This window comes from Vicugna pacos, chromosome 8 (assembly GCF_048564905.1).
Source record: "Vicugna pacos chromosome 8, VicPac4, whole genome shotgun sequence".
NCBI lineage: Eukaryota > Metazoa > Chordata > Mammalia > Artiodactyla > Camelidae > Vicugna > Vicugna pacos.
Window position 1 is genome coordinate 9,371,222 of NC_132994.1, and position 27,320 is coordinate 9,398,541.

General features: G+C 36.7%; 1 protein-coding gene across 4 annotated transcripts in view; it reads right to left on the bottom strand.

Annotated features, from left to right (window-relative positions):
- COL12A1 (collagen type XII alpha 1 chain) overlaps positions 1-27,320 on the bottom strand; it is a 113,981-nt gene that overhangs the window by 77,003 nt on the left and 9,658 nt on the right. For 3 of the 4 annotated variants that reach the window (XM_072965510.1, XM_072965509.1, XM_072965508.1), the window contains exons 3-14: positions 26,524-26,640; positions 24,588-24,731; positions 24,089-24,145; positions 21,903-22,166; positions 21,568-21,732; positions 20,723-20,896; positions 17,846-18,136; positions 16,834-17,436; positions 15,382-15,654; positions 13,192-13,464; positions 10,986-11,258; positions 2,217-2,489 (exon numbers count right to left, since the gene is read on the bottom strand). The exons of the other annotated variant lie outside the window; for it this stretch is intronic. In XM_072965510.1, coding sequence (XP_072821611.1) covers positions 2,217-2,489; positions 10,986-11,258; positions 13,192-13,464; positions 15,382-15,654; positions 16,834-17,436; positions 17,846-18,136; positions 20,723-20,896; positions 21,568-21,732; positions 21,903-22,166; positions 24,089-24,145; positions 24,588-24,731; positions 26,524-26,640 — 2,907 coding nt within the window. The remainder of the gene's footprint in view (positions 1-2,216; positions 2,490-10,985; positions 11,259-13,191; positions 13,465-15,381; positions 15,655-16,833; positions 17,437-17,845; positions 18,137-20,722; positions 20,897-21,567; positions 21,733-21,902; positions 22,167-24,088; positions 24,146-24,587; positions 24,732-26,523; positions 26,641-27,320) is intronic. 4 annotated transcript variants of the gene reach the window in all.

A 27,320-nucleotide genomic window follows, 5' to 3' on the forward strand; every position in this document is an offset into this window, starting at 1 on the left:
CACCCACTGTACCTCTGCTAAACCAGCAGCCATAAATGCGAAGGCCAAGAGAAAGTTTCCCATTTGCTGGCTTTTTAGCCACAATTTGTGGTTTTCATTGTAAACAATCTGCATATCATGTCTCTGAGTTGCAGGTGAGGGCAGAAAAAATTTCATGAAAATATTTCCAAAATGTCCCCTTGGAAGTTTATCAGGGACTCTAAGAGCATGACCTAGTGACTCCGCCCAGGTATCCATACCATTTAGGATCCATCCATCACCCAAATACACCACATCTGACTCAGATTTCTCAAAGCACTTTCTAAACTACTTTACTTCCCACAAAGAGAGCAAAGCAAAACACAGCAACAAAACCGTAGTAGAACAAAGAAAGGTTCCTGTCTTCCCTCTTATTTGCTTAGCTGTTTGAATAGTTTGCATACACTCTAAAAAAATGTAACTTTCATTCCTGTCTACTCCGTTCATAGTTCAAAAGAGGCCTTTCTGTTCACTCACCTTTAAATCAATCAATTAGCCAAGAAACACTGAAAATTTCTTAGGTGCTCAGCTTCTTAGAGATGAAAGTTTATTTAGGATTTCTGCTAACATACTTGTTTTTGGCTAAAACATATCTTTCATGGAGATTTTTAATGCCAAATTAATATCTGAAGATTCAATCTTCTCAGAAGGAGAAATGATGGAGAATTTTTGAAAAAGTTTCCCTCTAAATACAAATATTTTTATAATTTCTCAGCCACATGAGTTGTGTCTTTACTCCTACAAATAAATGTAGCTATATACGGCATATGTGGCCTAAATTTATAACATGTCTTCTCTTTACAACAAATGAATTTCTGCCAGAAATAGAGATGAATTTCTGCAGGATCCTTAAACCATATCAGTCATTATATTCAGATACAAGATTTCATTCACTAGCATGAAAATCAATAATGTGGATATCTGAGAAATATGCTTTTTCATATATTTAAATATCCTATAAGAAATTGCTTTGTTTTAATCTGGTTAATTCTGACACAAATTTAAGCTCAGACATATCCAACTGAGTCTGCCAGTGATTAAAAAAAGATGAATTCTTCAGGGAACTCAGACCAAAAGATTTTAATTTGGACAACTCAAAATCAGGATACAGAACTTAAGTAAAATTGTTGATGGCACTTCCCTCTCTCCTCCTTTGGCAGAAAAATTACTCAGTTGCTCTACTTCTTTCTAAAAAAGGAAATGCAAGAATGCCCCAATCTTTCCCCTTTTCCTAAAATCCTCCCAAAACAAAAGGAATAAATTTTTTTCCTATAAATTCTTGGAAATGCCCATACTTAACAAATTACTTTTTAGGAAAAAGAATTAGGAAATGCCAGCACATCTTTCATTAGCCATCTGATAATAAATGATGATAGGTCATTCAAAATTTTTCATAAGAAAGAATATTAATGAGAGTAAGGTAAACCCTAGCCACCAGAAAATTAAGCAGGTTTGATTTAGTCTTACCAAAAAACATAGTAAAAATAATCTAGGATGAGTCTTGGGTGTATAATAATCATAGTGTCAACAGCCATGTCATTTATCAGTCACCTCTAGGGAGCTGGGCATTATGCTTGTTGCTTCACCCACTTTTATTCCATTCACTCTGCAAGACAATCTGAGGCTGCCTTCTATACATTCAAAAACTGAGGCTCAAAGAACCTTAAATAACTTGCTCAAGGTCATTAATGTGCCTGAATTCTCTTTGCCTCCATAGCTTCTGATCTTTTTACTACTGGCGTTTCTTATCTAATTGATCATTCCACCAGAAAACAAAAAGAGAGAGAGAGACAAACACAGTTCACCCTTGACCAACACAGGTTTGAACTGCATTGATCCACTCATATGCAGGGTTTTTTCAATAGCAAATACAACAGTACGACAGGCCCCAAGGCTGGTTTCACACTGGGATGCAGAGGAACCTCGGATAAGGAGGGCTGAATATAAATTAAACTCAGATTAACCCCCACATTGTTCAAGGGTCAACTGTATAGCTAGTTGGAAGAAATTCAGTATTTCAAAATTTGATATAATTTTAGATATGAAACAAACCTGAATTTAAACCACATTCATTAAAGGTCCTAATTTTTCAGTCCCCATTTATCATATAAACAGAAAAACTGCAGGAGGTTATCACCAGCTGACAGCTATTAGGGAGGACCAACACATGCCCCAGACACATTCGGAATGTTACCTACATTCAGTCGTGGCTTCTCCCCTTAAAGGTTCTCCTTCTCCGCTACTGTAAGTTGCAAATATTGAAACTCTGTATTTGGTCTCTGGCTGCAGATTTTCTATCACAGTATGAATTGCATCTCCAGGAAGATTCTTCTCTCCAGCCTCAACATCATCATAGAGCGATTTCCATGAGACCCTGTAACCTCGAACCATTCCTGGAGCAGATGTCCAATAAGCCCCGATGGATGTGTCAGTGATATCTTTAGTAATCAAATCCTGAGGTGAACCACGCTCTGGAATAGAAATTAAAGGGGGGTCATTTTTTTAACGTCTGTTAGACATGTAAATACACCTTCATCCCAGTAGACATCTTGACTTGCTGGACTCAAACTCAATTATGTCTAAAGTTGTCTATGTCTTCTTTCTGAGCTGTCTGTCCTCTTCCGTCAGCAGAACACACTGATGGGATTAAACCGTAGAGTTATATCTGATTCCTGTCTGTCACCCCAGCCTCTATATATCCAGTCAGATTGTATGTCCTTCAGGATAAGAATGACATCCAATTATGAAGTACATGCATTAAAAAAATTTCCAGAGGAAAAAAGTGCATCTAAATCCCCAAATTTTACAGTTCAGTTCACCTTATGATAGCCCACTGCTCACAAAGATCCTTATTTCTTTACCATCCTCTTTTCCTCTCATCTTATTCAAATAAGCTCAGTTTCAAGGTACCATTTACAACAGCTTCAACAGTCTCATATTGCCTGCAAATCTTAATACCAACAATCTTTTTTGGGTGGAGACTCTATTTGCTTATGTAGTTAAAAAAGCAGAAGCACAAACTTTTAAGTATAGTTTAACCCTAATGAAACTAAAAACCACCCATTCTTCTGGAAAACCTAAAAGCGATTAGTCATCAAAATAAAACATACCACTTGTTCTAGCTGATCAAAAATGTCTACTACTAAACTTTGGCTCTCTCATTCAAAAATAAAAACACAACCCAAATGGAAAAATACGGAAACCTCAACTTAATAGGTGTCACAGATGTCTATAAATAAAACCCTAACTATCCATAATTTACATGTAATATACAGGTCACTTTATATTGGCTAACTTTACTAGAGTTTATGCCACAGTATGACATAAATATAAAATTATCTGCTTCTACAGCTTACATTTTACCAATAATTGTTGAGTATTCCAGAAAATGAAATATAATGCTGCTACAAGAATGTAGAAGGCTATTATTTTTCCAAAATCAAAGAATAAAAATGAATATCTTAAAAATAATCACAATTATTCAAATTTCAGTCCATCAAGTAAAGAGAACAATAAATGAAAAAGAAATCTGAGTGGACAAAAAAACCTATCATATATGGTAGAATTTAGAGGGAAAAATAAATAAAATAGGAGCTGGGCATCCTACCAGACTCCAAGCCCAAATGGAAAATTCTAACTCCATTATAAATAACTTTAACTGCTGACAGGACATCTCATCTCTGGAGGGAAATTAGTTACATATTTCACTGCAACCAAGAATATTTATTTTCAAGAACATACTGACTTTTTTTCTGTACTTGAGGCTAATCCTCATTTGAAGATCTTCTTTAATTGTATTTGCTACTTAAAGGGTCACACATTTTTACATCTCATCTACTTACAGGAATATAAACAAATAGTTCATATATTTGGTTGGGTTGTTTTTTGGTTTTTTATTTTGCTGTGATCACTGATATCCCAACTACTGGTCTCTGAGTTTTAAATCTATAGCACATGTTTCCTTTGCTTTGATATACACTACACCTTTTTTTCATATGTGCCTCTTCTCTTAAATTTCCTAAACTGCAGTTATCAACAGCTGTTCTGAAAGAGTGCTTGAAGGTAATTTTGAATTTAAATGAGCTAAAACTGCATTAATAACATATCCAAAAAGTCCAAGACAAATAAAATTAGCTAGAACATGGGAATTATCTTCCAAATTAACACAGGAGCAATTTACAAAGAGTAAATTTCAGTTTCTCGTTTTCCCAAAGGCTGTGCTTCTCAGCCTGTTTTTCTCCCTACTTTCTACAGCATTGAATTGGCGACATTGTTTATTTCCATGACAACAGACATCAAGCTCACAAACACAGGCTAATGATTTCACTGTGAGAAAATAATAGGAAGGGAATTGTGGTTAAACAAAAAATACATTCACAAAGACACTTCTGGGCTACAAACAAAAGGAGCCTCGATCACTAGACATGTATTTCCATGAATTTCAATCAACTATGTTAACACTCTCACCACCTGGAAATCTAGAACAAAAAGTCAGTAAAATTGCCATAAAGACCTTTGCGAGGTTCGTCAAGGTCCTGGAAATAATCTGCAAAAGCACTCTTTAAGATTCAAATAAAATAATAACTAAAAAACTTTTCTGAGTTCTGACGACACTAATTCAAGTGAACAACAAGTAAATTCTCAATTACGGGAAAAAAATCCTCAAAACATTATAATTTCTGCCTGGTGCATAACGGCATTGTTTGCAGGCCCTGGCTTAGCAATATTCCACGTTCATGACAAAGAAACGTGGACTCCAAAGAAAGGGAAAAGATACCTCAACACAGAAGCCAAGATTGAAAAGATAAAGTGCTTCCATGGGTTCCCTGTATGTCAGTCAGTCAGTTAGATAAAAATAATCCTAAATGTTAAGTTTATATGGTTGTCAACCACATTGATAAACTCTTTTTCTCCAAAAAGCAGGAGATTTGGGTTTTCAAGTTGTTGCATTACATCCAAGAATCTTGAAAATACGGTATACTCCTGACAAGTCTATTTTATCAGACCTATAACCCTTAAAGTTTTTAAAAATGGAACCTTGGCTTGGCCAGATGTTAAATTGCCCCAAAAAAAGAAGTAATTGGGTTGTATCTTGTGATATAAGTGGCAGGCTGCCAAGTGGCCAAGCTAGTCTGGGGACTAGGTGTGCAACCAGCTAAGCAAGCTGTCACCTCCTGGGGCCCCGAGGTCCTCGGCGGCAAAATAACTAGACTGGACCCCATCAGATACACAAATCACCCGGACAGCGAACAACTCGGCCATGCCCACATCCATTAAATTAGAATATCTGGAGATGTGCTTGAGCAATGGTGCTTTCCAAAAATCTTTCAATCTCCGCTGTGATCCTAATTCCTCCACACTCGCTTCTCTCTGCTGCTCCTCCTGGAGGCCTGGGGGACACTGATTTGGAATTTATGTTTGGTCAGTGTGGGAAGAAACCCTCACGCCTGCTTTCATTCTGAATGGGAGCTAGGTGTAGTGAAATAAAGACTGGTGTGGTGGAAGCAAAACTAGTCAAAACCGACAGACACAGTGACGCTGTGTAGGATGGCTTGATGGTTATATACTGTGTGCGTCTATGGCCACACACAACATCACACTTAAGGTAGCGGCGTGACCCCAAGGCTGACCCTTGGAGAACTGAGAAGTTGACTGAAACTTCTCCTCATATCCTTTCCATCCCATAATGTGTGTAGGAGATGTTCACCACTCTCTCCGCTCCTCCATCCTGTCTCAAGAGGAAACGGCTCTTAACACGTGTTTCTTAGTCAAGAGTTGAGCACATTTTCCTACGACTGAGGTTTGACCCAAGCCAGGAGTTTGCTCTGGTTTAATCTGTTGAATTGGACATTTTGCCCTCAGACTAAGGAACTTCAGACATCAGTAACTACAGGAAGAGATTATTTGGCTTGGTGCGGTTAGACCGGGGTTGGGGGAGAGTCTATTTTTAGCAAACCTAGGAATGAAGAGGAAAGAGGGGAATAAGTGTGATGTCAAGTCAGGGAAGATGTAGCCCAGGGGTAGAGCGCATGCCTGGCACGCGTGAGGTCCTGGGTTCAGTCCTCAGTACCTCCATTAAAAAAATAAATAAATAAACTTAGTTACCTGGCCCCCAAGAAACTAAAAATAAAGAATGATGTCAGAAGGCCAGTCTAAAGCCTCTCTCCAGCAAAGATGACTGTTCTTCGAAAGGGAAAGACGCAGAAGCCATGGCAGTGAACGGAAGCCAAGTCGGGTAGACTTCGTGCCACTTTGTCTCCACTTTTCCTGAAGCCTGGAGCCCCCTCTGCTCTCGCAAAGGCTCCCCTCGCCTGGAGTTCCCCCTCTCCCTCTCCCTCAAGACTTACAAATGTCTGTTTTATGACGTTTGGGTTTGTTCACATTTTTCACCTAAGGGACACTGTCTTCAATAATATTTGATCTCATGGTACTTGTTTTCTGCTGTTCTGGACCATACGCCTGTGCTTTGTGTATTACTTTGACCTCTGGTAATAGAATTTCTGGCAGTCATTTCAAACAAGTCATCTTCTGTAATGACAGCAGGCCTTCATCTCTATTCCTCTGATCCCTTCTCAATAGTTTTCCCTTCTATTCTGTTCTTCCCAGAATAGTACCAGGACAGGTTCAAGGAATAAGGCTTTTCAGTCAGAAATTAAAACCAACAAAATTCTTCAGGTTTTGAAGTGTGGATACTCAGTATCTGATCTGATTATAAAACATCTTCACATATATTCAAAGGGCCTCACTTCTGGGGCCTGCTGGCATGCGTCCCTTTGCTGCCACTGTGGAAGTAACTTAGACAGGTGCATTTCTCATGATCTAAACATCCACAAGAGGTTGAGTCTACTTTTTCCACATACAAGGCCAAAGAGCTAAGGCCTCATTTAAGTAACTTTCCGACATTTCCTTAGCCCTTTTCCATTTACTTTCTGAAAAGCAATTCATCCAATTCAAATCTAATTATGACACAAATTAGCCAATGATGATAACTGAAAAATTAATCATTAGGAAATGAAACTGTATTTCATCTTATAGATTGTTCCAGCCAGCTTTCATTGAGTTTCACATACCACTTGCAAAAATAGAAGTTAAATTGAAAATGTAACATAAACCCTCTTCTAAATCAATTTGTCTTTTCCGTTAGAGCGCAACTCAAAAGTTATCCAGTTTTCCACAGTAGAATACAGAAGATCTGCTCTGGATAATGTTCATGTGGAAACACACTTGATTTATAACCAACGACCTGGAGTCACTATGCCAAGGGACAAAGTTCACTACTGATAGGTTAACTTCAGCACTTTAAGCAATACACAGTTCTTAAAAACCTCTAACCCATTAAATCATCCTTCAGCCTCAAAGCCTGTGTGAGATTTCTTCCCTAATTGTCACCTCTCTGGTTTAATTTAGATTTTTCTCTGATAAGCCATTAATTTGCAGAGAAGAAAATATGAACTGCTGTTTGGTGATTGTGCTAAAGTTCCCTGGAAACCTTAGAGTTGTTACACCCAGAATGTACAATTTTTCAAATTACGAGGCAGCAGTAAATCTAGGAAAGTACAGAGGCCTTATTCAGTCCATCCTGGAGAGGCGCATGTTACTCAGCATCTTGCAGAAGAAAGCCTGTGATGTGCTGAAAACTTCATTGTAACAAAATGTCAGCTAAGTTAGCTTGGTTTGATGTACAGGAAGCCATTTGTGTCCTGGACACTGGAGTTGCTATAGCGATGGAAACAAAGGAAATTCTGAAAAAAAAAATCATCTTCTCTATAGGCAAAAACAACACTCAAAAATAAAAGAAACTTATTATTCCAAAACTGAAGTTTTCATTCATTTGTGGTAAATCTCTGAATTGAGAATGGGCATTACTCATTTTGTGTTTTCCTCTCTGTAAACGCTAGCAGGGACAACTAAAAGTTCTTTCAAGACTGCAAGTGCATTTATGTGTACAGCAGTGTTTTCGTAATTACATTAAATCTACTTTAACAACAACCACAACAAGGAGGAAAAAACAATGTAAAGCAAACCTAATAGTTCGTGCTCAGATTCTTCTGAAGTTTGGATCTGAAATAGTAATAAACTCTGCCTTTGTGATTCTACTTCATCCAGTACTAGAGCCAACCATGAACTTCCCCAACGCCAATGCTAATAAATCTCCCTTCCAGGGACAGGGGAATTTTCTGATCACTGGCTGCATTTCAAGAAAGCACTAGAAAACAGATTCAAGTTAGGGATGGTTGGAAACCACACTAAATATTTTTTTAATTCTTTTTTAATTGAATAGGATGCACTTCAGTCAATCTATAAAATTTGCAACCCACAGAATGCCCTCGCTGGCTGAGCCATGCCTCTGGATGGAAGAAACATTCCTTCAAGGTCTGCTCTTACCACCTCCTCTCCCAAGAGAAAAACAGATTAGAAAAACAGCAACCCTCAAAAGCAGTTGCCTGGCTCTGTTTCTGGGCTTTCCATTCCCTGCATTTACCATCATATCCTATTCCTGTATATGGTATGTGGATTTGGCTGAGTTAATATAATAAAATGAAATGGAATAACCAGGGGCAAAAATCTTCTATTATTTTAATTTAGTCACAACTATGCTTTCACATACCTGTCGAGTTTACCACACATGATGCAATGAAATAAACATGTTAATAAAATCAAGCTGGCAGCATTTTCTGCAATCCTTTACTCTAGTAAAGAGCTTTGGTGTAAATGGGAAGAAAAATTTATTATTACAATTTAGTTATGAATTAACTATATGTTTAAACTAAACTTGCAAATCATCTAGCTTTCCTCCTCCTTCTCAGGGAATGGAGAACAGTAATTTTTTAAATTTCTTTTACTACCTGTATGTCTCCCTTTGAGATAATTTCTGATCAGATATGCACGTGTGCATGTGCATACAAGTCGGTAGATTTTCTATACCATTTTAGCAAAGCTATCAAATTATAAACAAGTTAGCTATACACTTGGCCTAGAAAGATCATTGCCCAATAGACTGTATTTACTGTTAAATTAAAATGCATATTTTATTTTCTAAAAATTGTTATTATACTATTCTTAGCAAAAGTGCATTAATTTTTAGATTCAAGATTTTGAATGGGTATGAATATATTTTTTAAAGGAAGAAATGGAGAAGAAAATCAGAAGGTTAAAAGGTACAAGAGAAATAAAAATATTACATTTTTTTCCAAGATATTCCTTATAAGGGAGAAATTTTTGCAAATATAAATAATCTACAACTATTCCATTTTAAAAAAAGCTCAAAAGTTTACCCTTCAAAATCCTATGAATAATCTATATTGGAAGCCTGTATAAGGTACATGAGAAAGAGAACTTCAAAGGTCAAAAGAAAAGGGCAAACCTCTCAGAAATTCTGACTGTTGCTCCAGATATAAAGATCACATACTTTTATTGTTTGAATTACGTCTCTGCAGTTAAGATAATTTCTATTTCTACCTCTTATTATCTTCAAAACTTTAGTGGAACCAATCAATATCTTTGAAATACTTACAAAAGCTGTATTTTTAGATATCAGTCCTAAAGTTAACATTATTTTCTCTTGATGAATTTTATATACATGGAGTATCTTACAGTTCCCAAAGAGTTTCACTTACATACTCCTATTTGATCTTTGTAGTAAGTTTGGGAAGAAGGGAAAGCAATGATCATCCCCTTTTTATAGAGGGGTAAACTGAGGCTCAGCGGGGCAAAGGGATTATTTCCACACCACATGGTTAAGTAATCCAAGCAGGACTCTTCTGGCAATCAGTATTTTACACACTGGTATTTAATCTTTCATTTAAATCTTCTAATTATAAATTTCACAGAGTAATGGACTTAAACTCTTGATCAGTATTAGAGATAGAATTTAAACTCTTGATCACTATAAGAGATGAAATTTTGATTAGAATTTTTTGTCTATTATTTTTAATTCTTAACTAAGTCTTTTAAGTTTTAATCAAAACTGCCTACTGTAGGCCTTGTGCCTGCCAATTGTAACATCTACAGTCCTCCAAACTCTTGGAGCCACTAAAGTTGATGGATATTTTGCCTAATATCACTATGGTTTCACATTACAAAAGGTACTTCAGATTCATTTTCTTGCTATAATTATTTAAAGTAAGTCATAGAAAAGATGATGAGAGGAAGGAAGTCTATATCTGATCTCCCACTGAGGCCCCCACTATGGAACTCATTATAACTATCCACTGATAATGGCTTTTTAACATAACAATCCGTTCTCACTGTGGCTGAGTTAAATTTGTATTTTCTCTCTCACACACAGCTTACTTTGTAGTTGTGGTGGGTCAGATCCAAGCTACCATTATAGTTAAAATATCCTGAGACATATGAAGCCCTCTGACAATAAACTAAAGAACCAAGGAACAGCCTCAGTCTTGCTGATGCTTCTTCCTAAGAACTGCATTAACTTTGAACTTCTAACACAGACCTGAATTTTTGAGGTCATTTAGAAAACAAATAGAAACTTGGATGCTCGTATTTCTCAAGCTGTTATGAATGCTTATGTGCATAGTGCATGAAAAGAGGCTGTGAGTCAGAAAAGGGTTCCCATCTGCTCCTGGGTGGTGAAAGCAGCTGTTATCTTGAGCAATCCAGGCCCTCTTCCTCCATAAATGTTTCCTAAGACCCCTTCCCACTCTGAATGTCACACACTTATTCTCTGTTTAAGTAACTCAAAGAATTACAGACACATTTCCATGGCCTTACTATGCACTCAGCTCCCCAGTACACTTCTTCCTAATCGAGTGTAATTTCTTTCAGTAGCTTAACGTTCTACATCTCTGAATAAGAGGTAGTTTTATGATTACTTATTTTTCAATACAAATTCCTTTTAAGAGAAAGGATCACACATTCCCAGATTTCATTCTCTGAAAACATTTTAAGCTTCCTAAATGCAATCACAAACAAGCACAGGGATTTCTATAAAATATGACAGTGATTACCTTCAAGCGTCGTTCCTTCTCCAAAAAGGGCATCTCCAGCCCCAGATGCATACAAGGCTGTCACAGACAAGGCATATTGTGTCCCTTCGTTTAATCCTCTCAGTACGGTACTGGTTGTATCTCCCCTCACAGTGACCTCTTGAGTTTCACCTCCCGCCACAGGGGTGTATGTGACGAGATACTGTTTCACTTTTCCTGGTGCCCCACTCCAAGATAATTTCATAGTTGATGTCGTAGGGTCAGATACTCTTAAGTCTCTTGGGTTCCCTCTAACTTCATTAAAAAAACAACAACAACATCAAAACTCATTATTTAGTAAAATGACTTCAAAAAAATTTTGTTTCTTTATATATATATGTGTGTGTATCTCTAAATTGTGCCCTGCACGTTAGTAGAAACAAAGCAAAAGACATTTAACTCCTCTTCCATATTTACTCAGGTTAAAATCTTTCATGTTACCATCTTTCAGGTAAAAAATTACATTACATTGAACAAAGCCCTATATAATGTATATATGCTGATTAGTATCACAGTGGAGATTTTAATTCCTCTAAGAAATCTTCAATAAAAAGGGCTTGTTGGAGTAATGTTATGAAAATCTAAATGTGGTGGCCAGGAAATACACTGATGTGATAAAAATAATAAATGATTTTCCTTTGCAACTATGATGTCTGGCCTTTCATGACTTTCCTAGGAGAGTGGCCACGTGGTCTCTGAAGGGTCTCAAGGCACCCAGCCCAGTGACTCTCCCCACTGGGTACACACTTGCCAGCCACTTTTATTCCAGAAAACAGAAAGATGAGGCATCACTGGGTCTTTCTCTGATGCTCAGCACAAAGAGCCCTAGAGTAGGAAGGGTAAAAAGTTGTAACTGTCCAAAGGGAAGAGAGGAGGACGACAGTACGTGAAAGGAGAAAGAGTCTCTGAAAAAAAGGCAGATTAGCTAGGCGCCACCAGGAGGTAAGTAGTGAAGACGGTGGAGCCAGAACGGATGTTCCTTGGGAGTGTCTGCACCAGGGCAATAAAGTCGACAAGCTCAGATTTACAGCTCATTAGCAACATGACTCAGCACTATTATTTAGTTCCCTTAGCCTCAATTTTTCTGTCCAACTAGGATAATAAAAGTAACGACTTCACAGTTTCTATGCAGGGATTAAATGAAGTAATACACAAAAAGCTCTCTGCACAGAATCTGACACAAAGAGGTACCTAATAACTGTTCATTACTGCTAATGTGTTTTTTTTAAGTTTAAGATAAGGAATAAAATGAAAATTACAAATGCCTTAATTTTTCTCAATGAAATAACGTATTACACATTAATAATTTGCAACTTCAGCCAAAAAAAGAATAAAATAATGCCATTTGCAGCAACATGGATGGACCTGGAGATTGTTATACCAGAAAAAGAAAGAAAAATACCATATGATAGCACTTACATGTGGAATCTAATAAAAAAGACAAACAATCTGATTTACAAAACAGAAACAGATTCACAGACATAGAAGACAAACTTATGGTTACCGGGGAGGAAGTGGGTAAGAAAGGATAAATTGGGAGTTCAAGATTTGCAGATACTAACTACTATATATAAAATAGATGAACAATAAGTTTATACTGTATAGCTCAGGGAACAATATTCAATATCTTGTAGTAATCTATAATATGAATAATAAGAATATGAAAACAAATATATGTATGTAAATGTATGACTGAAACATGATGCTGTACACCAGAAATTGACACATTATGAACTGACTATAGTTCAATTAAAAAAATGGGAAAAAATAATAGTTTGAAGCTAATATCAGAATCTATCCTGAGAGCCTAATCACTCCATTTTAAATAAAAACAGATTAATATTTTTAAATCTTCCTGAAGAAATAATATATAATCTGTTTCAATGGTGCATAACAAGTTGATTTTTAATCCCTAGTTATCCTTCAATTTAGATTAGAATATTTGATCATTATTATTTTTAAAAGACTATTTAGACCATATCATGGCATTCAAGTTCTACTGATACAAATAAATGTCATGAGTAAGTCAAATATTTGAGTAACCCAAATCTACCAGGATTACCGTCTAAGATACTCAGACAATTGAGACAAAATGTCTCATGTCTCATAGTATCTGGACAGTCACCCAAAGTTTCGCCTACATTCTAAGATTTTGGCTGTTCCCAAATGGTGAGCATATTTCCTCTACCTTCTTCAGTGGCTGCATTTCCAGTCAACGGAGATCCAGGTCCTGAGAAATATTCAGGAATTACAGATACTTCGTATTTTGTGTCTGGAGTCAGGTTCTCCAGCGTTCTTCTCCTCTGATTGGCTGGAGTGGTGACTTCTTTGCTTTCTCCACCAGCAACTGGTCTATAGATGACTCGATACCTTAAAACTCTCCCCGGAGCCTGAGTCCAGGTAATCTTAAAGCTATCTGTAGTCTCATCGGTCACCTTTAAATTTCGAGGTGCTCCTTTTACTGAAATTTAAAAATAATAAGTTGACTGATTATACATGAAAAATAAAAAATTAGCTTTTGATCACTAAATTAGAACATTTCTCTTAGCAGATCCATGAACAGGTTTTTGAAAAACATCCTAGTTACGGCATTCATTTAACCAAATATTAACTAGATTCTGAAACAGCAAACAAATACTCTACAATATCCAGAAAGAAACTAAGCACTGTCAAATTTTTAATCAAATGAAGACGTATATAATAGTAAACTTTTAAAATCATAGATACTCTATTAAATTGTAAATTAATATTGACATAAAATTCAAAAAGAAAAACAATTTGTTTCATCAAATATAAGTAACAAGGCTTTTACTCTTACTAGATTTTTTCAGAAAATAATACCTAACACTCAGGTCTACCAGATTTACCCACAAACTGTCTTATCCCATCAGTCCTACAAGTAAATTTTTTATCTGCATAGTCATTTGACTTTGGAACAATTAAACCAAACAATTTGAAATTTTCATTAAGCCCAAATGAGAACATCATTTGGCTTTGTGGTTAGTGAACATGCTTCAATGACTTATTTAAGGGGCAAATTGTTCATAGGGACAACACATTCAGAAAAGATGAACTAAATCCACTGGGGTGAAACCACAATGCAATATATCTGCATGTACCTCACACAGAATTAGAAGATAATCTAAATGTCCAACTCATCAATAAATCATTCCAGGGAAAAAGGAATTGTGTATCTCAAGAAGAGAAAGAAATGGCAACTGGCAGACTTACACCCATGATTCATTTTATATGGCAAAGAAAATGACTAAATTAGAATCAACAGAACTGACGGGTTTGAATACTAGCTCTGAAGCTTAATTTGTGTGCATTTTTGAATCTCAGATTACCCAACAGTAAAATGTGACTATTTATAGGGTTACTGAAGTGGTTAAATGAGGTAATCTATGGAAACAATGATTATAGCTCCTGACACATGGCAGAAGTTCAATAATTGCTCGTTTAATGAGGCTAGTGAATCAAAAACATCCTTATTGACAAAACAAAGTTTAAATCTCAGACTTCACTACAGACAATAGAATTGGAAAGGCATTACCAAATTCTCTTGGATAGTGCAATGCCCAAAAACTGGAGTGTATACAAATGTAGTTGGTGCTACTCAAAAACTAAGTGAAATACACCAATTGCAAAAGGACAAATGTTGTATGATTCCACTCATATGGGATGGCTAGAGTCGTCAAATTCATAGAAAGAGAACGTAGACTGGTTGTTGCCAAGGATGACGGGTTTGGGGGGAAGGGAAGCGAGAACCAGGAGTTATTTTTTAAAGGACGGAGAGTTTCCATTTTGCAAGACGAAAAGAGTTCCGGAGATGAATGGAGTGCTGGCAGCACAACAATATGAATGTACTAATTGCCACTGAAATGTACACTGAAAAATGGTTTCAATGGTAAATTTTACGTCATGTATATATTTTACCACAGGTTTTAAAAAGAAAAAATTGGGGTAATAAACCTTTGTCATCAGACGTTCGGCAGTTTCAGAAGTATTTGACTGTGACACTGTTGAAACGTGGGACAGAAAATGATGGATAAGCAGTAGTTCCAGAGTTAAGTCCATAAAAATTAACAGTTTTCTATGTCTCAACCCAAATTCATCAAAATAAATCTAGTGTCTTTTACTTAAATGCTTTTTTTCTCTTTTTAAAAAGTTTTATATGGGGAAGGGTATAGCTCAGTGGTAGAGTATGTGCTTAGCATGCACAAGGTCCTGGGTTCAATCCCCAGCACCTTCCTTAAGAATGATAACAATAAATTAGATGAACCTATTACCCCCTCCCTCAGATGGTTATTTCAAATGGAAACTTTATTCTACAATCAACTGCTAGTTTGGGAGAAACAGTGGAGGAAGCTTCCCGCACCTTCTTCAGTGGTCTCCTCTCCAGCCACAGGAATGCTGAAGCCATCCTCGTACTCTGCGGTCACGTTGACCAGGTACAGGGTCTCTGGCTTCAGGCTGCTGAGAACAACGCTGTTGCTCGATGCTGGCTCCACCACCGTGACCTCATCATCTGAAGCAGCCTCCTTGTAGGTGATGTGGTATGAAAAAACATTTTCCCCAGCAGGAGACCAACTGGTTTTGAAACTGTAAGAAGTCACCTCAGAAAAACTGAGATCCTTGGGAGGCACATAAGCTTTAAAAAAAAAAAAAAAAGACATAGTTAAAATTTAAATCTATAAAGTAAAACATGGACCCAATGACTACACATTTTCTGAAGTGGCTTCTATTCATTTGGGAGAGCGGTCATTGAGACCAATGTACAGGGTAAATATTGCACCCCCGTGACCACTGAAAGTCTCTCACTTACAGCCCTGCAAAGAGGTCCTGGTCATTTGTCTTGAGCATTCATAATACTAAGTTATGTTGTTTCAATAACTAGTTAAGACTGAATTCGAATTTTAAGCTTATTAAGACAAAGCAGAAATGGAACAGTCCTGTCCACAGCTGAAATATTTAAACAGTAACAGATCTAAACTGAACCATCAAAATGTTCCCACTCATCCCAGGCAGTCAGATATTAACCTTTGGTGGTAGACAGATATTTCAAGGTAACAATTAAGCAATTTTTCCCAATAAATGAATATTTATTAAACTAAACCATAGGAAGAGGCAATGTTTAAGGGACACTGACTATCTTCAGGGGACATACAATTGAACTGGAGAGACAAAACAAGTGCAATTAACAGAACAAAGTAGTGTATTTGAATGCCAAATGGCTAAAAATGATGTATTACAGCATTAGAGCTGTTAAGAAAGGCTTAGGTGGGTGAGTATAGCTCAGTGGTAGAATGTATGCTCAGCATGCACAAGGTCCTGGGTTTAATCCCCAGCAACCCCACTAAAAAAAATAAATAAATAAAAATAAGGAATTCCAGATGTGAGGAATGCTGCCCATAAAATGGTACAAGAAAGAGAATGCATAAGGAGGATTCAAAAATCCAGGACTATGTTCCAATCACCTTTGATTCAAAGGAACTAACTCAGCATCCAACAGACGGTAGACACTCAATTAGTGGTCACTGAACTGAATATGACAGTGGGTGGAGCTGGTTCCTGGCCCTGCTTGAGGATCTAAGATCAAAAACATCTCATGACTCAGGATAAACAACTTTTTTTTACCAATAAACACTTGAATCATACCCAGGAGAAACTTATATCTCGAAGCTAAATGAGCTAAATTCCATAGTTTTCAAAAACATAGGAAAGTTATTTTTTCCTCTATATAAAAAAGAAAAAAGACAAAGCCACAATTTTAGAGCCAAAAAGGCTTTGTTTATGAAGAGAGAACTTTTACTTGACAAAGTCTACTAACCTTTTTTCTTTATAGCTGCCAATTCTTGCTCAATTCTAAGGCAGATAGACTGTGTGAGTTCAAAAGAGATCCTCTGAAAAGCATCAAAATCTTCGACTGTAAACACATGGGTCTCAGCCGGGGGAGAGGCAATGGCTTCTAGTTCTGAGCGAACAGCGTCCTTCACGCCAACTGCGAAGATTTCAACATCTGAATTCCTTAGTTTTATAGCAGGGTCTCTGAAAGCATCTGAAGATTTCCCGTCCGTGATAAGAATCATGACCTTTGGTACGTTGCTTCTTGAACCCTTGCTCGGCACAAATATTTTTTCTCTGACGTAAGTCATTGCTTTCCCAGTGTTGGTAGACCCTCCTCTGTAGGGGAAGGTGTTTATTGCTTCAATTATATCTTCAACTTTGGTGAATTTTTTCAAAGTGAACTCAGTATGAGGATCCCGGCTGTACTGGACAAGACTTATCTGTACCCTACTTGGTGAAATCTCAAAACTTTTTACGAGAACTTCCAAAAAGGCTCTAACTTTAACAAAGTTTGCAATCCCAATGCTATAGGAACCATCAACCAAAAACACAATATCAGCTTTTATATCCACACCACGTGAGCATTCTGTAAAAAAAAAAAAAAGCCCATTAAAGTTCAACAAATATGAATTAATCATTAAAATACATATGCAGCCATCCCTCTGCATCCTCGGGGTATTGGTTCCAGGACCTCCTTCCCCATACCTAACTTCGGAGATGCTCAAGTCCACTCTATAAAGGGATGTCGGCCCTCCAGATCTGCGGATTCCACATCTATGGATTCAACCAACATCAGACAACACAGTTGGCTGACTCTGTGGATACAGAACCCGCTGATATGGAAGGCCAATGGTAGCTGGTTTTCTTAGTAAGCAGATGTCTTTAGAAGGAAACTATTGCAAATATTTTGTTTAAAGCTCAGTCTGAACCAGTAACACATCCCAGCAAATGGACTTTCACATATTCCAAACCCAGTGATACACCTGTTTACTTACCCACTTGAACTTTCATTGGCTGAGTCTTCTCCATTATTGAAACAGGTTCACTGGAGGTCAGTCCCTTCATGGCCGAAACACTGATCTGGTATTCTGTGTCTGCTGAGAGGTCCCGAACACTGAGCGTGGTCGTCTGAGGCCCCACACTCAGAGCATGCTGCCGGCTTCCGGCAGTCATGGGTGTAAGGAGGACTTTATAGCCAGTCACTGGGCTAGGAGATGGACTCCAACTTAGCTTAACATATTTCGATGAGACTTCCGTCGCAATCAAATTTGAAGGAGGTTCAATAACTACAAAGTAGCAAGCAGAAGAGAGATTAAAAACAAGGAGATGCAACCCTGTGAATTATGTCTTTATCTTTGCATTCTCAAGTCTCCTTATTCAAATTAATCATGAATGCATCAGAACGAGTTTCCCAGTCCCACTTCCACCTGTATCCATCAAACTGAAAAAGACTCAGTGCCTGATTTTTAATCAGAGAGATGAGAAGTTAGGAAAAAAGAAAGTCCTCGGAGACATTAATGATAGGATATCTGATGCCTAATTCATCTCTGGCTCCAAGATTTTACACTGGTTTTGGTATTTCATTCATTGCCTTTATTCTCAGGAACCAAAGGAGGCACTTGATACATATTTGTTATATCAATGACTTACTCAATATTTTAGAAAGTCTTCCTCTTTCAATAAGACTATAGGCATAGTCATGTAATATTTAAAAGACACTTTATAATCTGCCAAGAAAGATAAAGAATTCAGCAGTTCTTACATGACAGGTTCTTACAATTGTAAACAATTTTATTTCCACTTAACTTCAAGGTAAGAAAAAAAGTTCAATTATGTTCACAATGCCACCAAACAGAGGTGAAATAATGGTTTACAAAGTGCATACTGGCAAGCAATCAGTCTAAAAAATATCTACCCTTACGCAGTGTAGGAAGTCATGAACCTAGCAGATAACATAAAGTATTTTAAGACATTTCAGACCAAATCTTCAAAGTTTTAGGTTGGTCAATGGAATCAGTTTCCAGAAGATATAGTTCTAAGTTTTTATAAGTCAGCCTACAAGAGTGGATGAAGAAATATATACAAGGTTACTCAACGTCTTCTCAAAAAAAAAAAATGTAGTCCATAAAAATGAGGTCTAGAGAAGTGAGCAGCAGAAGGCGGAAAGCAACAGTTGTGCCACCTGTTTGGGCAAAGCTTTTTTGTTGTTGTTTTTTTTAATAGCACTGTGAATGCTCGCACATTTACCACTTTGATTGAACAACTGAAACCACCATACTTTAAACACTTCAGAGGCCTGTTTCTAAATATCGTTCAACTAAACACATCCAAATATGCATATATAAGAATGAGAGATGATGTTCTGTGATACTTTTTAAAATTTTTCCTTAAAAATATATTATAGCTTTTCAAGTTTCACTAAATATTATTCCACAGTATCATGTTTAATGGCCCCTTGGCATCTGTTGTACAACTTTCATAATCAATTCCCTATGGTGGACATTGGTGTTATTTCTAATTTTTCATTATAATGAAAAAAAATTAATGGAATACATGTGTCTTTTTGCCTTTGGGTAAACATCTCCTCGGGTAAATTTCTATTCTGAGGATTGAGGAGTTAAAGGACATGTGCATTTTATACTTTGCTTAGTTTACTTTAGAGGCAAGATTAGTGGCAGACAGCTCTAAAAGTCTACTTTTTTTTTTTTACTATCCTTAAATCATTAAATGATTTTTATTTGGCATTCATTTTGTATTCATGTCTTCTTCCTTCAACATTTTCTGTTCTCGAATATCTATATCAAAAAGGGCAAAGCTTTTGAGTGATGCAGAGACAGTGCAGGGGGCAGAGGGTGCAGGGGGCAGAGGGTGCAGGGGGCAGAGGTTGCAGGCAAATGCCAGCAAGAGCAAGAAGGTCCCAAGGAGCAGTGTGAACACCTGCAAGGCAGCCCAGGCCTTGTACACAGAGAGTTCCAACCAAGGCAGAGGGAAAGTTTGACCTAACCTCACACATGCACCCTAGTGAAGATGAAAAAGAATCTGAATGTTTCAAAAGACTGAGTAAAGAGAGGTTGATCAGGGGAAAATCAGGCGGGGGTGGATTCTGTAATAATACAGAGCAAAAAAAATCAGACATTAGGCAGTAAAACAAAGAAAGAGATTCAGAGCCCATGAAGTAATAAGAAGGAGTTCAAGAAACAGAATTAGGTCCAGTGAATATTGCCAAAATATTTGGGGCTTGGAGATTAAAGAATTTATATGATTGAAGATGTAGCTACTTAGATCTTATCTTTAACTTCTTATTTGATTTCATCATTGACCCATTGGGTTTTTAGTAGCATGTTGTTTAATCTCCATGCTGCTGTTTTTTAATGCTTTGTTTTTCTGTAGTTGATTTCTACTTTCATGGCATTGTGGTCAGAAAAGACACTTTAAATAATTTCTAGCCTCTTAAATTAGTTGAGGTTTCTTCTGTGCTCAAGCACATGATCTATCTTATCTTTAATTGTCAATTCTCAGGCTAAGAGGAGAATAATCATGGAAATTGTGACTTCTTAACATCCCAAAGGATGCTTATGAAATGTCTTCTCTCTCTCCTATGTATTTAAAAGCAATGACTGATAACATGGGAACATGTTCCAAATGTGGGAGGATCAAAGTGACTGATCTTTGAAATATTCTTAAGAGCTTTGGAAACATGACGCAGAGAATGGTGATGGAAAACCTTTTTCCTTTGCCATTTAATAGAAACAGTGCTGTTGTTAGTTTAAGTTGCAGAATGCTAAACTAAATGTGCCCCTGCCCGTAAAGCTGTAAGTGCTCTCAAAAAATGGAAAAGGCAAACACATGGGAACACTCAATAGTCCACTCACCTTCTTCTCCACTAACCAATTCGCCAAGCTGTTCATCCACACCTGAGCACACCTGGGAGATGATCTCATTCTGAATATCCACAATTGCATCGAAGTTGGCCACATTGAAAACATGATTTAGTGAAGGTGTGGAGGCAATCAGTTTGAGTTCTTTGGCATCTGCAGCTTTAATACCTTAAAAAAAAAAAAAAAGAACAGGGATATATTGAAAGGGGAAATAGGCTGAACTGGGGGAGTGCTTTGCTTTCTTAGTCTCTCACAAGTGAAGACATCGTCAAATCCTTTCTCAGCCTGAAACCAGAACTGCTTTGCTTCCTAATGAATGTGCAACTGACAAAAGCATTTTATAATTTCCCAGAAAGTGGCCAGCCAGAGAGGCAAACGAATGGTTGGTCAAACAGCGCGGGCTCTCATCTCAACCATGCCATCTCTTGTCCCTGCGATTTGTAAAGAGAATACATTTTTCTTCCAGAGTCCTGAATGAGCCCTCCAAATTCTTCAAGTGTTACATAATAGAGGAAACACATTAAAAAATACTTACTGATAATACAAGGAGGACCTTTATTAGAACCATTGGCCCAGCATTCTTTGAAAAGAAGAAGGTTGGCAAAGAATATGAATATCACCTTACTTAATGCATATGCTAAAGGACTTACGTAAGAAAATGAATAAGCGGAATTTTTATGCAAAAATGATTTGACTTAATAGTACACTATAAATGCAGTAAACACTGCTATCTGTCCTGGAGGAAAGTATCTTTCCTTGAGAAATCAACCCTTCATCTTCCTGAGAATTAAGAATGAAAGTAGTTCTAAAAAGAAAATAATTAACCATACTTGACCTACCCAAAGAGAAAACTTCAACCCCAATATTTCGAAGCTCTCTTGCTGGAATTTCCACTTCGTCCTGGGATTTGCCATCCGTAATGATAATTGCCACTTTGGGAAAGCCAGCTCTTGCACCAGCAGATTCCGTGAAAGTATTTTTAATTAAGTAATCAATGGCATCCCCTGAAGTGAAAAAGAAATACGTTCAGTCACTTCGCACTACACAACTGAACTCAAAAGCTATGTGATTAATTTCAAAGTTGTTAACGTACGATCATTGTACAATGCTTAATTTCTTTCCCAAACAGATATGTCATTTATTTAAAACAGTAACAAAATTTGTAAAAACATACCTGTCATTGTGTTGCCACCTTTGTATGGGATTCTTTTAATTGCAGCAAGCAGCTCATCCCTTTTGTAGAACTGATTTAAGTTAAATTCCGTCCTGGTGTCAGAGCTGTACTGAACAACTCCGACCCTTGTCTTCTCTTCCCCAATGTCAAAAGCAGACACAAGAGCAGCAATAAAGTCTAAAATGTACTTGAAATTATTTCTTCCCACACTCCATGAGCCATCCACAAGGAACACTAAATCAGTCCAGGCACTGACAGAGCATTCTGAAATACAGGTGATAGATTTTTTAAATGACACAGTGTGAAATCTATCTAGCATTAAGGAGTACAAACTAACATTGCAATAATGTTGGCTCCTAAAATCATTTTGTTCATTAGAACATTTCACATTGGCCTTCAACTGCAACTGACATGCACAAAAGAATATCAAGTTTTATTAGTATACATAGAAGCATTTTCAGTACCTTCATGAAGATGCATTTCTGCAGCTGTATGTCTTTAAATTGCTGTATGAGCTGTTACACAAGACGAGTTAAGTAGATATACGACCTACTCTCCGGGGGCATGTGACCCAAGGGTTTTTGCTATGGACTTATCTATTTATATAAGCTATATTCTCATTCTTTTCACCAAGTAAAAATTATATAAGACATCCAGGAGACACACAAAAGAAATGTAAGCAAAATGTTTTCATTCTTGGTATTTTGCAGTCAGTGAATACAAAACAATTGCTGTACCATTTAAGCAAATGTCGTAGGGCTGAAGGAAAAAGCGAATCTTTGAACACTGTCCTGCATTTTACAATACAATTTTGTCCAAAGTTTGCAGTTGGTTAGTTTAGAGGGGTAATGGAATTGAACAAAAGTAACAAGCACAAATATGATGCAAAGTAGCCACAAAATCTTGTTGTCCTGATTGTCAATGTATTTAAACTTGATAACTAAAACCAACTTTTACTGAAGAAAAAGGGGAAAAGCATTTTAATTCTAAAGTAAAAATACACACAGCATCCCTAAATTACCAAAAATGCAATAATTGGCTTTTATAACTAAATACAGTATTTTTTCCTTCTCTCTGTGGTCAGGAGCAGGGGGAACAGGTTGGTTTTTATGAAAATCTATATTCATAATGCAAATATGAGTGAATTTTCTGTGGTTAGTTCGTGGATAATAAAAGAAGTATTTGGCTAGGAAGAGGAGGAAAGGGTCTTGGAAAAATTTGCAAGCCAATCCAAGCTGCATATCTCAGTAATTTTTGCACACTATTTAATTGGCCAATTCAAGTCTATTGAAAGTTAATATTTGGAATAATGCTTTGATTTAGAATAAATATTGATGATTCAGAGAAAATATTTGCATTGTAACTGCATACTATAAACTTCATTTCAGATTATTAGATATCTGAAAGTATGATAAACAGTGAGCTGGAGGAGAAAAACTCCAGATAAATGGAACTTTGGATTCACAATCTTTTTATTGTTATCATGGGTCATAAATCCAACTTACAAGGTGCCAAAATTAGGAGTCCAAGAAACCCCTCGAGGCCTCAACCCAGTAACTCAAAAAAGCGGTGTAAGACAAAAGGGGTCTAGAAACCGCAAAACCAGACTCAGTAAAATCGCTTTCATTTGATTACAAATACATCAACTTATCGGAGACATCTTACAGAGACTCTGGAAGAGGTTACAACTGCATGAACTAAGCCCATGTAAACACCCTAGGAATGAGCATAACAGACACAGAGACCTAGAAATACATTTTCACAGCAGTGGAATTGCTTAAAACACTATGAGGGCATCCTCCTCGTGGTCCAGCCTTGTATTTCTCATGTTATCTGTAGGCTGCCACCTATTTCTGCAGTTTGTCTTTGAAAATGAGTTAAGTCCAATGCAGAGCTCTGTTTTTCACCTACTGCCAAAAATCCTGCAGGGAAACTTGGACACAAACAATTCAAAGATTCCCAATAAAAGGAATATTTAGTAAATAAAATAAATGGTTAGAAAGTCAGAAAGCAGGTGTTATAACCGCTTAGCCATACTACTCTACTACATTGTACTTCTTCTAGATAAAGCGCTTAGAAATTAATATAGGAATGAGAGCAAACTATGGATCTACTTGGAACATCTCCTTTATATTATATTTATAACTTCTGCAAAGCGGGGCAAAAATATTAAGGGAAATGCTTACTTTGTATTTCTGTTTTTCCAGGTTTCTTCTCCCCTGGCTTCGGGCCACCTGTTTGAACTAAGTCAAAACTTGATTATTATCAAAAGGAAATAAACCCATACAAACACTTCCTAAAAGAAAATAAATATGTCATCTTTCACCATTGTCTTTCAAATGCATGGTCCATTGCCCAGCTGGTCAGCAAAGACAGCCGAATAAGCATTCCCTCACAAATAAATTATTTTTAGTGAGATTTTAGATATACTTCAAAAAGGACATTAATATAACTGCCTGGCAAAGTCCAATGTTTAAATAGTTTTCATTTATAACATTCTTGCTGCTCCTAGAGACTGGGATTATAAGTCAGGAATGAATTATTCATATCCACTAATAACTAGGATCATAGAAAGAATAGTTAACACTGATAATAAATTAACTGCATAAACACAAATTAAATTGTGAAGTTGGAGAGATCTTCTGCAAAACGTAAGGTATAAAAGTATCTGATAAGTGTGCTTACTTGTTAGTTGGCCTATGACTGGTACACTTTCTTCTACTTCATTATATGAAGTGATTGTCACCACATACTCTATTTCAGGTATAAGCTCTGATAATAAGGTTTCAGTGGTACTAGCTGCAAGGGTAAATTCTTTAGTGGGCCCATCTGGAAATAGAGGAAAAAAAAATCAATATGACAAAATATCTTTCACATGTAACGTAACACAATATAATGTAACTCCCAGGCATGCTCAAAATCTGAAAAATGCAAAATATACATTTTTTCCAGAATATCCAAACATTATTTTTCCAAAACCAAAACTTTGAATTCTAGAAATTCGATAAATTGGACCGGCATCGCCTTTACTCCTTACAATCATGTTCAATATTCGTTTGTGTGCAGACACAAGTATTCCTCTAGATTAAAGGTCTACCATAATATTAAACTAAAAAAAAAAACTCTCATAGATGAAATTTTTGTAAGTGAGATTATAAAGCAAAAAAAACATTCAATTTTAGATTATGGATTGGAGGAGAGCACAGAAAGTAAAAGAGGGATGAAATCAACTCAAGGACAACAAACCTCATACTCTAAAATGAACGTCTGTGGGAAACAGCATCCTCATCTACAGAGGAAATGCATTCTCCATACTCCAATGGGGGCATTTCCTAACGGTGGCCACAGTCGTCTGAACTGACTTAACCAGGTATCAAACTTTTCAAGGTACAGTGCACTGAGTGTTTGCTTATATATTGACAATTACACACTTCCTGCTAGATTATGTTAATCCTCAGTTCAGTCAGGAAACACTGTAGTTCTTAGGGCCTAAGTGACTTTTAAATTATTAATTATATTAAATTTTCATCAAAACAAACAATCAAAAAGGGTAACAGGTCTAATAAAACCCTGGGGAATACTCTTGGTTTACATGTGAAGCATTGCAGAACCAACCAGGGTCCCCATGGGACAAGACTCCGGGTCTCCGCTGGGTTGGGTGGACCCAGTGTCAGTTTTTAGAGTATAGGAGCCAGTCATTTTCAACATCTGGAAACTGGATAAACTCTTTTCCAACTGCTTTCCTGCTTTGGAATGAATGAAATAGTTCACTACGAATATGTTGAGGAAGAAAAGATTCAAAGAAGAAAAAGTAAATTCTTGATCCCTTTTTAAGTTCTCAGATCACACCAAAAAGAAAAAAAAAAGTTTCCCAATTGCCTGATAAATCAAGATTTAAAATCATTGATATTTTTAAAGACCACAAATATGAGGATGAGTTATGTTGACATCATCCATCTCTTCTGTCAGCCAATCAAGACTTCTTCCTACTACTCAGCCAGTGTTAGTGGAAATGGTTATTTTCCCATTCCATGTTACAAATAAAAGTTAATCAACAGAGATTGGTTTTTTCACACTTAGGCAACATCATGAACACTGAAGAAAACACTTAGAACAACCAAAACAAGTTTTTTTCCCCAAAGACTCTTAGCCTTAGGATCTACAGAATCCACCTAGCCAAAGTAGATTCTCGTCTTCCATCATGGCAGCTCACTGTTATCCCTGAATAATGTTTCCTGAATACGAAGGAAGTAGGACACTGGGCAAGGTGTAATGACTCACTTCATCATTGGTCACTTTAAATGCTGGAAAGATTACATGATTCAAGAAGAATGCCAAGAAATGATCCTTCTATTTTGTAAAATCAAAGATTATCGGCAATATTCTGATCAAGGGGAAAAGTCTCTTTTTAATAACAGCTTAACACAGCAAACAAAGCTGATACTATACAAATATAACAGTGGGGACTAGGCTGGAAATCTGCAGACCTGAGTCCACCAAGTATCTCATGACACTGGCTAAAACCCTCAGGTTTTCCAAATCTTACAATGAAATGTAAGGAGGGGAAAGATTAGACATCTTTGATGTCTCTGTCCTAAAACCCCAACATCTCAGAACTTACCTGTTGTAGGCTCCACTGTTATTTTGTAACCCACAATTGGATCAGCTGGTCTGGCCCATGACATATGAACAGTATTTTCATCTATAATTTTAAAATTCAAGTCTGAAGGTGGGTCAACTGCAAAAGAGAGAGTTGACATCAGTTACATTTTCCAACATCACCAAATGGTCAATTTAATAAAGAATTGTGTTGAGCAAAGCTTACTAAAATTGTCTTTGCATAAATTTGTTTCCAACAAATATAAAAGATATCTTGTTGGATAAGAATAAAATTAAAAGCTGACAAGATATGACAAAACATCAGAGAGTATACATATTACAGAAGACAGCACAAAACACTTTGGATTCTTGAATTGCTAGGTCATCCAAGAATGGCCAGCAAAATCAAGCATAATAGAAACATATTTGGATACAAGTACATACAGGTACAATGAAATCACATATAATCACCACATATGCAAACAATTCACATAACAATTAAGGAAATTTCAATACATGCTGAGTGCATTTTAAATAAGCATGCCAATCACAACCTGCTCATAACCATAGAAGTTAAGTTAGAACATTGACATAATACTTTTTTTTCCATAATGTAGAAAAGAATCAATGTTTTGGCTCATTCTCTGCATCAATGCCTTGCTGTTAATTTTTGTTTGATGATTTCTCAATCCATGGCAGAGATGAAAAGTGCATTTTAATGAGAAGGAGGAATCATGGGAAATTTAGCACTGTTGTCTCACAAGGAAATATACATTTGAATGTATATTCATATTCATATTGACCAATATTCAAAAATAG